At 50.7% G+C, this 15,444-nt stretch overlaps 1 protein-coding gene across 1 annotated transcript; it reads right to left on the reverse strand.

The window, feature by feature from the left end:
* Window positions 1-1,611: 1,611 nt before the first annotated feature.
* FAM83A (family with sequence similarity 83 member A) lies at window positions 1,612-13,152 on the reverse strand (the record flags this gene model as incomplete). Its single annotated transcript, XM_083450731.1, has 3 exons — window positions 1,612-1,740; window positions 10,338-10,505; window positions 12,670-13,152. 3 exons carry the CDS (start codon window positions 13,150-13,152, stop codon window positions 1,612-1,614), a joined length of 780 nt encoding a protein of 259 aa, XP_083306857.1.
* Window positions 13,153-15,444: the final 2,292 nt, after the last annotated feature.

Genomic DNA, 15,444 nt, shown 5'->3' on the forward strand with positions numbered 1-15,444 from the left:
AGAATCCCGATTTCAGCTTGTTTTCTTACTGTCACCAGCTGTTTTTCTACATGCATCGTTTGGGGGCTTGAGGGGAGATTTTAGGTTTCCACATAATTTAGCTTTGCATAGCTAAAACACAGGCAGGTGTGCCAGATATTGCTTAATGCCGCATATGAATGTCATGACGAGGCACATGCATTTGTGTGTGTTTGTAAGAAAATTAATTGGGTGTGAAGATCTCTTCTAGCCCAAAGCTAGCATAGTTCTGTTTAAAGTTGGTTTCTGGAGAAAAAAAGAACCAGCATAAGGCGGGACTTGGTTTTGGAGAGTACACCTCTAAATCACGCTCCTCTATGGTTGCAAGCAGGAATAATAATAATAATAATAATAATAATAATAATAATAATAATAATTAATATTATCATCAGTGCTCACTGGTACAGAGTACCAGTACCTCTCTCATTTTCAGCAATATATGAGTACTGGCACTGCATTATTATTATTTTACCCAAAAAGAGCAGTGATTGCAAAAGTTCAGGCACAAACAATGACACCTGTATGAAGGCTGTCGGAACACCGGGTTAACTGTTCAAATTTAATATCGTATCTTAAACAGCATCTTAAAAAGCAGAGACATCACCTTGCCAACAAAGGTTCATAAAGCTAAAGCTATGGTTTTCCCAGTAGTGATGTATGGAAGTGAGAGCTGGACCATAAAGAAGGCTGATCGCCGAAGAATTGATGCTTTTGAATTATGGTGCTGGAGGAGACTCTTGAGAGTCCCATGGACTGCAAGAAGAACAAACCAAACCTATCCATTCTGAAGGAAATCAGCCCTGAGTGCTCACTGGAAGGACAGATCCTGAAGCTGAGGCTCCAATACTTTGGCCACCTCATGAGAAGAGAAGACTCCCTGGAAATGACCCTGATGTTGGGAAAGATGGAGGGCACAAGGAGAAGGGGACGACAGAGGACGAGATGGTTGGACAGTGTTCTCGAAGCTACCAGCATGAGTTTGACCAAATTGTGGGAGGCAGTGGAAGACAGGAGTGTCTGGTGTGCTCTGGTCCATGGGGTCAAGAAGAGTCGGACACGACTAAACGACTAAACAACATGTTAAACTGTCTTTGTGCTGTTGCTTCAAGTATGCATTTAGGAATATGATGGGGCTACTTGTTTGATACAGCATATGCCTTTTGGTGGTGGTGGTGGGGCTCTCCTGAAAGGTTGCCCATGAAGTGGACTGAAAACTGTTGTTGTCCCTGTCAAGATTAAAATGCATCTTGTAACTTCAAACATTATTTTTAGTAAGTTGGCAACCCAAATACGCAGAAGCACTCAGGTCAACTTTTGCATTTGGCAGCCTAGTAAGTTAATGTTGATTAGAGATATTTATGCTTGTGATATAGTCACATAGAAAAATTGTTGTTTTTTTTTAATGTATATAGCAGCAAGGGAGGTGTAGCAGCCTGGCAGCAGTTGCTGCTGCTCATCTGCTTAAATTGTTCCTCTCACCAGCCAAGCGGCGCAAATGAACTGTCAAGTTATTCTTTCTTACAAGCTTCAGCGCAGAAGACAGCTGTGAGAACAACCCTCTTGCAACGGGGTGAATGGATGTAGCAGGTGAGCTTACCTGTACGATCCAGACAGAACGTATCTCCAGTCTGAGATGATGAATTTTTCTTGGATTTGCCCAGAGAATTTGCGGCCTGATTTGGCACAGTAAACCTCTCCTGTGACGCTCCGCACGGAAATATTCTGGGAAGTTATCAAAGAATGCTACAAGTTAGTCCCAATCTCTCGGCCTGATCTACCAAACAGGGTTGTTGCGTGGTTAAAATGACGCAAAGCCATCAGCTCCTTGGAGGAAAATATTGACATATAAATATTGATGGTTACTGCGCATCTCATGAATCAGACTAAAGTCCACAAAAACGTATGTGTCAGGGGTTCAGGAGAAGAGTCGCAGGAGAGGCAGGAAACGGAGAGCGAGGGGGAGGAGTCTGAAGGAAATGTCAGCGACGACAGTAGTCCGAGGTCTCTGAGTCTCTCCAGTGACTCGGAGGATTCACAGAAAGGGGCCCCCATGGTCAGGGCAAGGGGGACACCTCGGGAAGAAGGGGCCAGAGGGGACTCAGAGAGTAACAGCTGGAAATCCGGACCAGCTTCCCCCCCAGAGTGCAGTAGGGGGGAGGAGTCCAAGGCATCGGGATCAGGGAGCGCGCAGGCAGAGGGAGAACGTGAGGCAGGAGTGGCCACACCCTCGTCAGGGAGCGAGGAAACGGTCATCAGGAAAGTTAAACGCGCGCGCGCGCCAAGTTCAAATGTACAGGAGGGCGGCAAGGTGAGCAGCCCGGGTAGGGAGCCAGGTCCTAAAGCCCGCCGAAGAGAGGGGGAGGAGTCAGAGGGGTCAAGCTCTGCGTCAGAAGAGTCCAGGAGGGAAGAGACACCGGGGGGTAGTAAGACCCAGAGGAAGAGAGAGAGAAGGAAGAGGTGGAGTAAGATTAGGGTGTTAAGCTGGTGCACAGGGGGCGGAGATCCAGATAGAGCTTCGCCGGTCTAAAGCTCAGACGTAGAGCTGGGACGCTGAGACTTGTAAATGGACACTATTCTTCAATAAAGACTTTGATACTGTACTACCGGCTAGCGTTGGTCCTTGGTGAGCTGGGACCCGGAGCCAGCTCTGACAGTAAGCTCTATCTCCAAATTTTAAAGTTTTGGCACCAAGAACCTCGCCACGTGAGTTGACGCAGCGAGGGCAGAGGAGGGGTGCTTCCAGCTCACAAAACTCAGGCAAGATGACGACGGAAGAGCAGATATCAGCCCTACAAGAAGCTGTGACACGACTCAGCACGGAGGTAATTGCATCCAGAAAAAGAGAGGAGGAAATGAGTAGCGCCTACCGGGATCTCCAAGTAAGATTGGACGTGATTTCCAAACAGGGGCCACCTGGATCCAGAGCAGAGGGCATTGGATTGGGAAAGAGGGGAGGCAGCCTTGTATCCCATTTTGACGGGAGTTTACAGCAGTACCCCAACTTTAGAGCAGACCTGTTGTTTGCGCTGGATCTGCTTGACAAAGACTTTAGAGATGAAAGAGAGAAAGTGGGGTTTATCCTATCCCATTTGCATGGAGAAGCCAAAACGTGGCTGAGAAATTTATGGAGGGACAATGATCCGGCGCTCCAAGACGCGAAGGCTTTCATTAAAGCTATGGACTCGTGTTTTTTATCAAAGATAGACGTTGATATTGCCAGGAGAGACATACATGGACTTAAGCAAGGCAAAGCCAGCGTGCGTCAGTACCATACGCGTTTCTTCGGACTGGTTCATGCACTGGGATGGGACAAAGCTTCTGCGCCAGTGAGAGATCTCTTTTGGGAGGGCTTGAATGCAGAAGTAAAAGCTGAAATTGGAAGGGGGGAGAGGCCAAGGAGCACCCAGGAAGTGGTCCAGAGGGCTCTGGAGATCGGGGTGCATCTGGAGGAACGTCCTTACAACAGAGAAGAAGGACGTTGGGGAAGGGCACCAGCCAGAGCACCTCCCTTCTATCCCAAAGAAGCAGCGCGTGCGCAGTCCACGCCCTCACAGGGCGGGGGAGAGGAACCGATGGAACTCGGAGGTGCCAGGGCTCAGTCAGCTACCAGAGCCCTCACGCCGGGAGCAGTCAAACCGAAGCCTCCTAGAGGGAACAGGAAGTGCTACATCTGCGACAGTGCTCAACACATGGCGAAAGAGTGTCCCCAGAGGCTCCACAAGCATACTGCAGCATCGGCAACAGTGACAGAAGCAACGCAGCAGGGAAACGACAGAGTCTGGCTGGAGGAAGAGGTACTGGGGTCCAGCCAGACAAATCAATGAAACAATCCCCAGAGATTTTGCAGCCCACGGACCCCCTCCCACCCAAACCAGTGGTGCAGCTTACAGCGTCTCTCCAACTGCCCAACGGAAGCACTCTGGAAGTGCCGATCACCATTGACTCTGGCAGCAACGCCGACTTTATAGGACTGGATTTTATTCAGCAACACAATATACCACTGCTGCCAGCCACACTGCCCCTGAAGGTTGTCACAGTGGATGGCAGAGACTTGTTAGGGGGGCAGGTGGTGCAACAAACGCAACCAATGGTGATGCGGATTGGGAACCACCAAGAGGTCATCAGCTTCAACGTCACCAAACTGTCAGGCACGCCGGTAGTCTTGGGCATGAGTTGGCTGCACAGGCACAGTCCAGCATTGGCGTGGTACCAACGCCAACTGACCTTCGGTTCCTCCTATTGCGCGGAACATTGCATTCTTCATAGCCCGGAAGAAGGAGGGGAAGACACGCAGCTACAATTGAGCACGCTGCAAGCAGTGCCACGCAAGTACGCAGCGTTTTTGGAGGTTTTCTGCGAGAAGGAAGCGGACAAGCTGCCTCCCCACAGGCCCTATGACTGCCAGATTGACCTCCTGCCAGGGGCGACGCTGCCAGCCGGGAAACTGTATTCCATGTCTGAAGACGAGCTGCAGGAGCTCAAGGAGTTCATAGACCTCAACTTGAAGCGCGGTTTCATCCGGGAGTCGAAGGCAGCGGGGGGCAGTCCTGTATTCTTTGTGAAGAAAAAGGACACGCCCCAAAAAAGACTTGTAGTGGATTTCAGGCTCTTAAATTCAAAGACCAAGCCCACAGCCTTTCCAATGCCCAAAATAGATGACCTGCTTGCAACGGTGAGGAAAGGACGCGTTTTTACAAAGTTGGATCTGAGGGGGGCGTACAACCTGATTCGCATACGGGAGGGGGACGAGTGGAAGACTGCCATGTTCACGCCCCTGGGCACATATGAATACAGAGTTATGCCCTTCGGTTTACAAAATGGCGCCCACTGTTTTCAAGCGTTCATGCATCACGTCCTGGCGGGTCTTCTCTACAAGAAATGCGTCTGCTTCTTGGACGACATCCTGATATTCTCAGAATCTGAGGAGACCCACGAGGGGGACGTCAAGGAGGTTCTGCAGCGACTGCAGGAGCATCGGCTATACGCCAAGCTGGAGAAGTGCCAGTTCGACAGGAAGGAGGTGGATTTCCTGGGCTACAAGCTGTCGGACAAGGGGCTCGCCATGGACAGCGCCAAGGTTCGCGCGGTGTTGGATTGGAAGAGCCCGCGCAATCGGAAGGAGGTCCAGAGGTTTGTGGGGTTTGCCAACTTTTACCGCAAGTTCATCAAGGGGTTCGCGATGCAGACAGCGGCCATTACCGACACGCTCAGCTCAAAGAAGAAGAGGTTCATCTGGACGGAGCAAGCGGAGCAGTCCTTCCAGAACCTCAAGCGTCTCTTCTCGTCCGAAGGGCAGCTACTGCATGTGAATCCCGGCAAACCGCTGAGGGTTGAGACGGACGCCTCAGACAGAGCCGTGGGCGCCGTACTGTTGCAGGAGGACCCACAGGGGGACTGGCGCCCGTGTGCCTTCTACTCCAGGAAGCTCAGCAAGTCAGAGCAGAACTACACCATCTGGGACAGGGAGTTGCTGGCCATTCATGCAGCATTCAAGGCGTGGCGGCACTTCCTCATCGGGGCCAAACACACGGTGCAGGTTCGCACGGATCATAAGAACTTGGAGTACTGGCGCACGGCAAGGTTCCTGAACCAGCGGCACATCAGATGGGCGGAGTTCTTTGCGGATTTCGACTTCAGGATAGAATACATCCCAGGCGACAACAACGTCATGGCAGATGCACTGTCCAGAAAGCCGCAATACCTCGAAGAAGCGGCGCCAGCAGCGGCCAAACACATTTTCGCCCAGAAAGCCTGGGCGTGCGCTTCTGCAACTGTGGACATAGAGGCGGTCCGTCGAGCACTGCAGGAGGACTCCTTCGCTCTAGCCAAGATGGAGGAGGTGCGCAAGGGCACGGTGAAAAACGACGAGTTCCAAATACGAGACGGATTGCTCATCCGCAGAGGAGCACTCTATGTACCGGGAGATGAGCTCCGTGCGAAAGTGCTGCAACAGTTACACGACGCGCCAACCGCCGGGCACTTCGGCAAAGAGAAGACGGCGGAACTCGTTGCCAGAGATTTCTGGTGGCCCAAGATGAGGGGGGAAGTCGCGGAGTACGTCTCGAGGTGCGACACCTGCCAAAGGGCCAAGTCAGTACACAAACCTCCGGCAGGACTGCTCGAACCGCTGCAGACCCCGAGCGAACCGTGGGAGAGGGTGGCACTGGACTTTGTCACGGATTTACCCAGCTCAAGGGGTAAAACGGCAGTGCTAGTGGTGGTGGACATGTTCACTAAAATGGCCCACTTCATTCCGTGCGCGAAGGTGGCCACGGCAGAACAGACTGCCAAACTGTTCATAGACCACGTCTTCAGAGTGCATGGACTGCCACGGTCTATCTTGTCCGACAGGGGGCGCCAGTTCATTTCGAGCTTCTGGCAGAAGCTGATGGGTTTCCTGAACGTCAAGATCAACCTAGCGTCGGCGAGACACCCGCAGACCAACGGACAAGCGGAGCGCGTCAACGCCATCATGCAGCAGTACCTGAGATGCTATGCAAATCAACAGCCGACGACATGGGTGGACTACCTGCCGCTCGCTGAGTTCGCCTACAACAACACGAAGCACGTGTCCACAGGGGTGACGCCGTTCTTCGCCAACAACGGGAGGCATCCCAGAACCTTCCCGGGATTGGAGAGACTAGGGGAGGGGGAGCCACAGGCAGCGGAAGTCTTGGCGGCGGAATTGCAGGAAGTCCACGAGCAGCTTAGGAGGCAGTTAGAGCTTGCAAAGCACGCATACAAACTGCAGGCTGACAAGCACAGAAGGGTGGGGGAAGACATACAGGTGGGTGACTGGGTGTGGTTAGCGGCCCACGCAGTGCCGACCAGATCCTTAGCTAAGAAGAAACTCGGACATAAGCAGCTAGGACCTTACCTGGTTGAGGCACAGATCAATCCGGTGGCCTTCCGGTTGACACTTCCGGAAGGATCCAGAATGCACCCAGTATTCCATAGGTCGGTGCTCACGCCCTACAAAGCACCTCACCGATTTCAGGCGCAGGGCACGGCACCAGACCAGTATAGGGAGATCCCCCCAAGGAGGGAGTCGCCAAGTAGGGAACCCATCAACCAGGTCACAGAGATTTTGGACTCGAGATGGGGGGAAGAGGGAGTAGAATATTTTCTCGCAAGGGAAGGTACCCCGGCCAGCGCCAACAGTTGGGTGCCGGACTATGCCCTGGACGAGCCACTCCTCAAAGAGGAGTTTCATGCCTTGTTCCCACACAGGCCCATGCCAGCCGAGTATTTCGACGACTGGCTTTTCACACCCACGCTTTCTACCAGCACGTTCCAGGGATTCACCTCGGACGAAGAACCAGCATTAGAAACACGTTCACCGGAGGGCTCGCCCTCGGGGTTTGCCTCAGACCGCTCCTTTTGGTGGGACAATCGAGGTGAAGAGAGGTGGCTGAGGGGCCCTTGGCAGGCAACGGACCCAGAGGGGAACGAGGGGGAGAGGGACATGGACGTGATGGGGGAGGACGTTGGGTTTGAGCATGGCGGCACGGAGATGGAAGCAGAAGAGAACGAGGTCGGCGAAGACATGGAGGACGAGCCGGATTTCTCTAACTGGATGCACGCCACGGGGGACGAACTGTATCCACCATTCACCCCCACAACGACGGAGCACCCAGCACCCCCGCCGGAGGAAGGGGAGGGGGGAAGGGGGGGCTTCGAGGGGGGGATGGATGTCAGGGGTTCAGGAGAAGAGTCGCAGGAGAGGCAGGAAACGGAGAGCGAGGGGGAGGAGTCTGAAGGAAATGTCAGCGACGACAGTAGTCCGAGGTCTCTGAGTCTCTCCAGTGACTCGGAGGATTCACAGAAAGGGGCCCCCATGGTCAGGGCAAGGGGGACACCTCGGGAAGAAGGGGCCAGAGGGGACTCAGAGAGTAACAGCTGGAAATCCGGACCAGCTTCCCCCCCAGAGTGCAGTAGGGGGGAGGAGTCCAAGGCATCGGGATCAGGGAGCGCGCAGGCAGAGGGAGAACGTGAGGCAGGAGTGGCCACACCCTCGTCAGGGAGCGAGGAAACGGTCATCAGGAAAGTTAAACGCGCGCGCGCGCCAAGTTCAAATGTACAGGAGGGCGGCAAGGTGAGCAGCCCGGGTAGGGAGCCAGGTCCTAAAGCCCGCCGAAGAGAGGGGGAGGAGTCAGAGGGGTCAAGCTCTGCGTCAGAAGAGTCCAGGAGGGAAGAGACACCGGGGGGTAGTAAGACCCAGAGGAAGAGAGAGAGAAGGAAGAGGTGGAGTAAGATTAGGGTGTTAAGCTGGTGCACAGGGGGCGGAGATCCAGATAGAGCTTCGCCGGTCTAAAGCTCAGACGTAGAGCTGGGACGCTGAGACTTGTAAATGGACACTATTCTTCAATAAAGACTTTGATACTGTACTACCGGCTAGCGTTGGTCCTTGGTGAGCTGGGACCCGGAGCCAGCTCTGACAGTATGCATTTTTTTTTTTAAAAAAAAATTGTTAAGGTGCCACAAGATTCTGGGTTGTTTTTGCTACGAAAGGACTAGTGTGTCTCTTTCTCTGGAAGCTGTTATTACCGTATTTTTTGCTCTATAAGACTCACTTTTTCCCTCCTAAAAAGTAAGTGGAAATGTGTGTGCGTCTTATGGAGCGAATGCAGACTGTGCAGCTATCCCAGAAGCCACAACAGCAAGAAGGATTGCTGGCTTCGCTGTGCAGTGATCCCTCTTGCTGTTCTGGCTTCTGGGATTCAGAATATTTTTTTTCTTGTTTTCCTCCTCCAAAAACTAGGTGCGTCTTGTGGTCTGGTGCGTCTAATAGAGCGAAAAATACGGTAATTGTTTTCCATTATTTATTTGTGCTCTTGTATAGATACTTGTAAATAATACCACTTGCATTCTGATGCACTGAGTTCCCCTAGAAACCTGCCCCATTCCAGCCAGAGGATTATGAAAGTATGTGGAGGCCCTCAGATATTTTCCAAGTTGTTTTCCCAGTTGCCTCTGCTACTTCACTACCGTCTATCTCCCTGACAAATCTGATTGATGTTCCTTCAGGTGTATGAAGGTGAAATTCCAGCTCCTGACGCTTTATCCTTTAAGTGGGATCTGCAGCAAAACGCCAGGTTATCCCAGGCTTTCGGCACACATACGATGGGTTTGTAATATAAGCTAAGGTAAAGGTAAAGGGACCCCTAACCATTAGGTCCAGTTGCGGACGACTCTGGGGTTGCGGCGCTCATCTCGCTTTATTGGCCGAGGGAGCCGGCGTACAGCTTCCGGGTCATGTGGCCAGCATGACTAAGCCGCTTTTGGTGAACCAGAGCAGCGCACGGAAACGCTGTTTACTTTCCCGCCGGAGTGGTACCTATTTATCTACTTGCACTTTGACGTGCTTTCGAACTGCTAGGTTGGCAGGCACAGGGACCGAGCAACGGGAGCTCACCCCGCCGCGGAGATTCGAACCGTCGACCTTCTGATCGGCAAACCCTAGGCTCTGTGGTTTAACCCACAGCACCACCCGCGTCCCTTTTAAAGCACATAGAATTGTAAAATTGGAAGGGACCTCAAGGATCATCTAGTCTAACCCCCTGCAATGCAGGAATCTCAACCAAAGCATCCCCGACAGGTAGACATCCAACCTCCGTCAAAAAACCTCCAATGAGGTCCACAACCTACTGAGGGAGTCCGTTCGACTGTCAAACAGCTCTTACTGTCAGAAATGTTTGCCAGCACATGGCAACCCCCAGAGAATCCTGGGAACTGCAGTTTGTTAAGGGTGCTGGGAATTGTAGTTCTGCAAGGGGGAAACTGTGGTTCCCAGGATTATTTGGCTTTAAACATGTGTTCGAAGTGCTTTTAAAAGCATGGTGTGGATTTGCACCGATTATCCATTAATTAGAGGGGGAAAGTCCACTGAGTGCCAGCGTGGTGTAGTGGTTAGGAGCTGTAGACTCGTAATCTGGTGAACCGGGTTCGCTTCCTCGCTCCTCCACATGCAGCTGCTGGGTGATCTTGGGCTAGTCACACTTCTCTGAAGTTTCTCAGCCCCGCTCACCTCACAGAGTGCTTGTTGTGGGGGAGGAAGGGAAAGGAGAATGTTAGCTGCTTTGAGACTCCTTTGGGTAGTGATAAAGCGGGACATCAAATCCAAACTCTTCTTCTTTTAAAGACATCTAAGCTGGAGGCCGTCAGAAAATAACGAGGACGAGGTTTCCCCCCACTCCTTTACTTAAAACAAGCTAAGCCAAGACAACACATATGCACCAAAACAACCTTTCTATTGCTGTGTTTTGATTCAAGCTGGTTGGGGCTTGGAGAGGAGGATGGATAAGAGACTGCAATAGTACCTTGAAGTGACCCTCAGCCACATGGAGCTTGTCGCACATTTCGGTGAAGAGCTTTAGGTTGCTGTGGTCGAGCAGCAGGTAGACAAACACCCTGCGCTTGTTTGCGGCTTCCAAGACGTCGCAGAATATCTCGGCGTCAGTGAACACATCCATCAGGATAGCCAGTACCTGGGATGGGGTCCAGAAGGAGGAAGGGAGGGAGGGAGATGAAGGCCAAGCCAAAATACACCATGAGGACCTGGGAACATCGTACCTGCCAAGCAGACCGGTGGCACTACAGTGGTACCTTTGTTCTCAAACTTAATTCGTTCCGGAAGTCCGTTCCGAAACCAAAGCGTTCCAAAACCAAGGCGCGCTTTCCCATAGAAAGTAATGCAAAAATGAATTTTACTATCTAACAAGACCATTGATACATTAAATGAAAGCAATAAGCAATGTACTGCAGTCACACAAGCAAGCAATCAGTAGCTGAACTGGGTTCTGCACATTCACACGAAAGAAGAGCCGCAAAAACAAAAACGTAAATTAAATAAATAAGCAAAAACAGACAGATCTCAGGGTAACACTCAAAATGGAAGTGTGGCACTCAAAATGGAAGTATAACACTCAAAACAGAGCACGTTTGCCTTCTGAAAAAAGTTCACAAACCGGAACATTTATTTCCAGGGTTTGCAGTATTTGGGTTCCAAGTTGTTTGAGTACCAAGGCATTTGAGAACCAAGGTACCAGTGTATTTATTCAGAACTTGCTGAGCAAGCTTTAACTTAGCCATCCTCCCAGCAGCCCTGCAAAGTAGGTCAATATTGTAAGTCCAAGTGCCTGCGGATAGCTTCCTGCTTAAACCACAGAGGCCAGAGATGGCAAACGATCATCCCCCTCTTTTTCCATCTGTCTGGGTGCCGCAGTAAACTCAAAGAAGCACATGAAACCAAAACCCATGGCTTGATTGGGTATCATAAAGCACATGCTGGGCACTGTAGGGTCTTCTGGGAGCTGTAACTCTGTGATGTGATCTACAGCTCCCATAATTATTGGACGGAAATAACGTGCTCTGGATGTGCTTCAAAGGTATCATGTGTATTCTCTGCAAACAACCATCTCCCGGGAATCCTTGCAAAATGCTGTAGTACAGAATGCTCTCCCCACCGCCTTTCTAGCTAGCTCCTGAAAAGGCAAATGCCAGGTCCTTCCCTGCCAAAAGGAAGCTCTGTATTCATTCAGGTTAAAATGTAAGAGGAGATGACCATAGATCTGAAAGCGATGTTTTCTCAAAGATTATCGTGGTCCGTCCCCTCCGGCCACATATTAAGCAAGGAGGGATGGGGACTTCGCTGCTTCCATGCAAACGGAGCACACCGTTGTTCAGAGGTAGAGCGTCTGCCTTGCAGCTGAAGGTCCCAAATTCAATCCCCAACATCTCTAGGTACAGCTGGGACCATCCCCTCCCTTAAACCCTGGAGAGCTTCTGCCCATCAGTGTAGACAATGATTCAGTTTAAGGTTCTTTCTATATACAATACGATAATCTTTATTGTCATTGTCCCATACAGAACAACGAAATTGAAAAATCTACATCAGACATTCAAAAACCAACACGCCTGCTATCCCAGCTATCCCAGCCTGGTTAACCCCCTAAAAACTCTGATACCCCATAATTAAATACAATATAGAGCATAGCTGTCTTTACAACCCTGGACAGCATTGTTTTTCCCCTGACCATGCAGCCCCCAAACCACACACAGAGACCATAAGTTAATATCCCAAATGACCTGCAGCATTGCAGAGGGTACAATGTCCACTGTGCTGCTGACATGTTGTGCTCATAAAAATTGTAAAGTTGGAAGGGACCCTGAGGGTCATCTAGTCCAACCCCCTGCAATGCAGGATTCTTTCGCCCAACATGGGGCTCAAACCCACAGCCCTGAGATTAAGAGTCTCGTGCTCTACCGACTGAGCTATCTGCCATCCTTCTCACCACATCAAGAAACCATACAATAGCTCTGGACCCTGACACAGCTTCTGGCTAATTTATTATTATTTCGTTTGGCTCATTTAATGTTTTATTATTGCATTCCTATCCCACCTTTCCTCTGAGACGGCATACATGGCTCTCCCTTTCTCCATATCATCTTCCCAACAACCCTACCAGACAGCTTGGACTTAGAGTTGGTGGCTGGCCCAAGGTCACCCAGTGAGCTTCACAGCTTGAGTGCACCTTTGAACCCAGGTCTCCTTGCCTGCCCACCACAGCCCTTGATCCTTGCCTCTCCAGGCCCAGCCTGCCTGCATATTGAAGCTCGCCCATTTGCCCACCCAAATCCCACCTGCCATACCTGACTGGTCTTGTTGATACAGCGGCGTATGAGGTCCCGGATATTGCTGTTCTTATCCGTCTGGAAATACACTGTGGCGCTGGACTTCTCCTTCAGGTAGGGCTTCTCAGACGCACTCCATGTGTGGAGAAGAGCTGGTTCGCTGCTCTCTGAGACGAGAGGGAAGTACGTCCCTGACTGGAGGGACCTGGAGTCATTATTCTGCCTCGGCCCGCCTTCGCCATCGGGGTGCGTGTCGCTGGCGTAGTAAGGCTCCCTCGCATTCCTCTTGATGTACTGAGCTTCCACTGTGGACAAGAAGTCCACTTCTCCTTCTTCGTCCAAGGCCTTGAGATAAGACTGGAGCCCACCATCTAAGAGGGCGTCCGTGGCCAGCCGGACACTTTCGTTATGACTGAAATCCAGTTTCGCCAGCCGGAAGGACCAGTTTTTGACGTCCTCAAGCCGCCTCCGGATCTTGCCCATGTGTCTTGATCGATTCATGGTTCTTCACTAGGCCCATGCGCTCGAACAGAGGGCTGGATCTGGCCTGGCCTGGCGTGGTACTGGCTTAGGCAAACAACAACAACAACACACCACTTGCAAGCTGCGTAGGGTCCCACATCCAACAAACTCTCTTTTGTCAAGAGCATAATTTGTTAGCGAAGAAACCCACAAACCCTCAGCGCCTAAGGCGAATTGTCCTAACCACCTCTCTTCTCGATTCCACAGTGCGGGTGTTTCTCTAAAGAGAAGAAGTCGAGCAAGCTGAGCAGATGCACTTCAGTAACAATTATGCTCCAGGTGTCCCCAGCTGATGAGTTTGCTCATCTGAGAAAGCTACACCTTCTCCTCAGGGCCCAAGAAAGTGGGTGGTGGGTGGACCAAGAAAGAAAGGAGGGGGGAAGAAACAACCCACCATTGCTCATTATCCAATTATGATTTCATCAACTGATTTCCTTTTCTCCTGTCATTCAGTCAGGCAAGGCAAGGCAGAGCTCAGGTGAAAGCAGAAGCAGCATTTCTGAATAACATTGGAATAGCTCAGTCTTGACAGGCACCTACAGATTTAAAGAGGTGTGGTGAAGGTCATGTTTAGTCCAGCGCCCTTGCAAGATGTTCACAGCTAGAGAATCACCAAGGGATGTGGAAACTTGTTTCCTGAAAAGTTTGAAGACCCCTCACTGCCTTCTCGATTCATCCAGTGTTTGCCTTTCTGCTCTTCAGATGTGTTGGACCATAACAGCTCGCTCAGTCAGCATAACCAATTGCCAGGAATCCAACAGCAATGTCATCCAAAATATCTGGACGGCACCAGTTTGGGGACGGCCAGACTAAATCACCGAAGGTTGCAAGTTTATTCCACACATACCCATGTCTGCATAAAAGCTTGGTATTAAGGTTACAGGGGATCTGGTTTGATTTTATTTTTTAAACCAGGTTATACCACATGGAAGGGACACGGGTGGCGCTGTGGGTTAAACCACAGAGCCTAGGACTTGCCGATCAGAAGGTCGGCAGTTCGAATCCCCGTGACAGGATGAGCTCCCATTGCTCGGTCCCTGCTCCTGCCAACCTAGCAGTTCAAAAGCACGTCAAAGTGCAAGTAGATAAACAGGTACTGCTCCGGTGGGAAGGTAAACAGCGTTTCCGTGCGCTGCTCTGGTCACCAGAAGCGGCTTAGTCATGCTGGCCACATGACCCGGAAGCTGTACGCTGGCTCCCTCAGCCAATAAAGCGAGATGAGCGCTGCAACCCCAGAGTCGGCCACGACTGGACCTAATGGTCAGGGGTCCCTTTACCTTTATACCACATGGAGGGATAAAACTATAGGAAAATGTGTCTATTCTCTAACGAAGAGCATTTATGTTTGACATATGTCAGTAGTTTAGAAGAAGAAGAAGAGTTTGGATTTGATATCCCGCGTTTCACTCCCTTCAAGGAGTCTCAAAGCAGCTAACATTCTCCTTTCCCTAGCTCCTCCACAACAAACACTCTGTGAGGTGAGTGAGGCTGAGAGACTTCAGAGAAGTGTGACTAGCCCAAGGTCACCCAGCAGTTGCATGTGGAGGAGCGGAGACGCAAACCCGGTTCCCCAGATTACGAGACTACCGCTCTTAACCACTACACCACACTGGCTCTCATTGTTATCTCTTATTGTTATTGTAACTAATAGCAACACAGGGGTGGGCTGTGCAGGCCAATTTTAAACAGGAAAGGCATTTAGCAATTCTAATTATCACAGCCTGCTGTAAACCGTTGAGCAGAAAGTCCCAGTGCAGAAGTGTATGTGAGGAGCAATATACAAAATCCTTTCCCTGCCATTTTCAATCATGCACCAGCCTTTAAGGTCGAGTTAGTTAACTTGACATTAACGAACCACAGTTTGGCCCTCAACATCTGCTTGCAGCTGCACCAGGAACAACAAAAAAGCAATTAGCCAGCAACCTGCTAAAGGCAATTACATGGGAGAGAGTCATTTGGCATCATTAACTGGACGGGTAAATAGCGGCCTGTCGGCTCGTATCAGACCAGCTGAAATGTGAAAGTGTATGACATATGCCTAAATTACTGGGGCCTTTTCTTGTTTGGTCTTTTAAAATGCTTTTGTATCATGCAGGCTGTATTATCATGCATTGCTCAGCAATGAAAAGCCATAAGTAGATATGAATTTCTAGGTGTGCTCCCCCCATTTCCTACACCTAAGAGGAGCCTGGAAGGCAAATATTCAAATGCTAAATATTTTCCCAGCATGGAAAGGCAGGGGTGGAAATGCTTTGCCTGTTCAATTGCTGT

This window comes from Podarcis tiliguerta, assembly GCF_965153285.1.
Source record: "Podarcis tiliguerta genome assembly, chromosome: 7".
NCBI classification, from domain to species: Eukaryota; Metazoa; Chordata; class Lepidosauria; order Squamata; family Lacertidae; genus Podarcis; species Podarcis tiliguerta.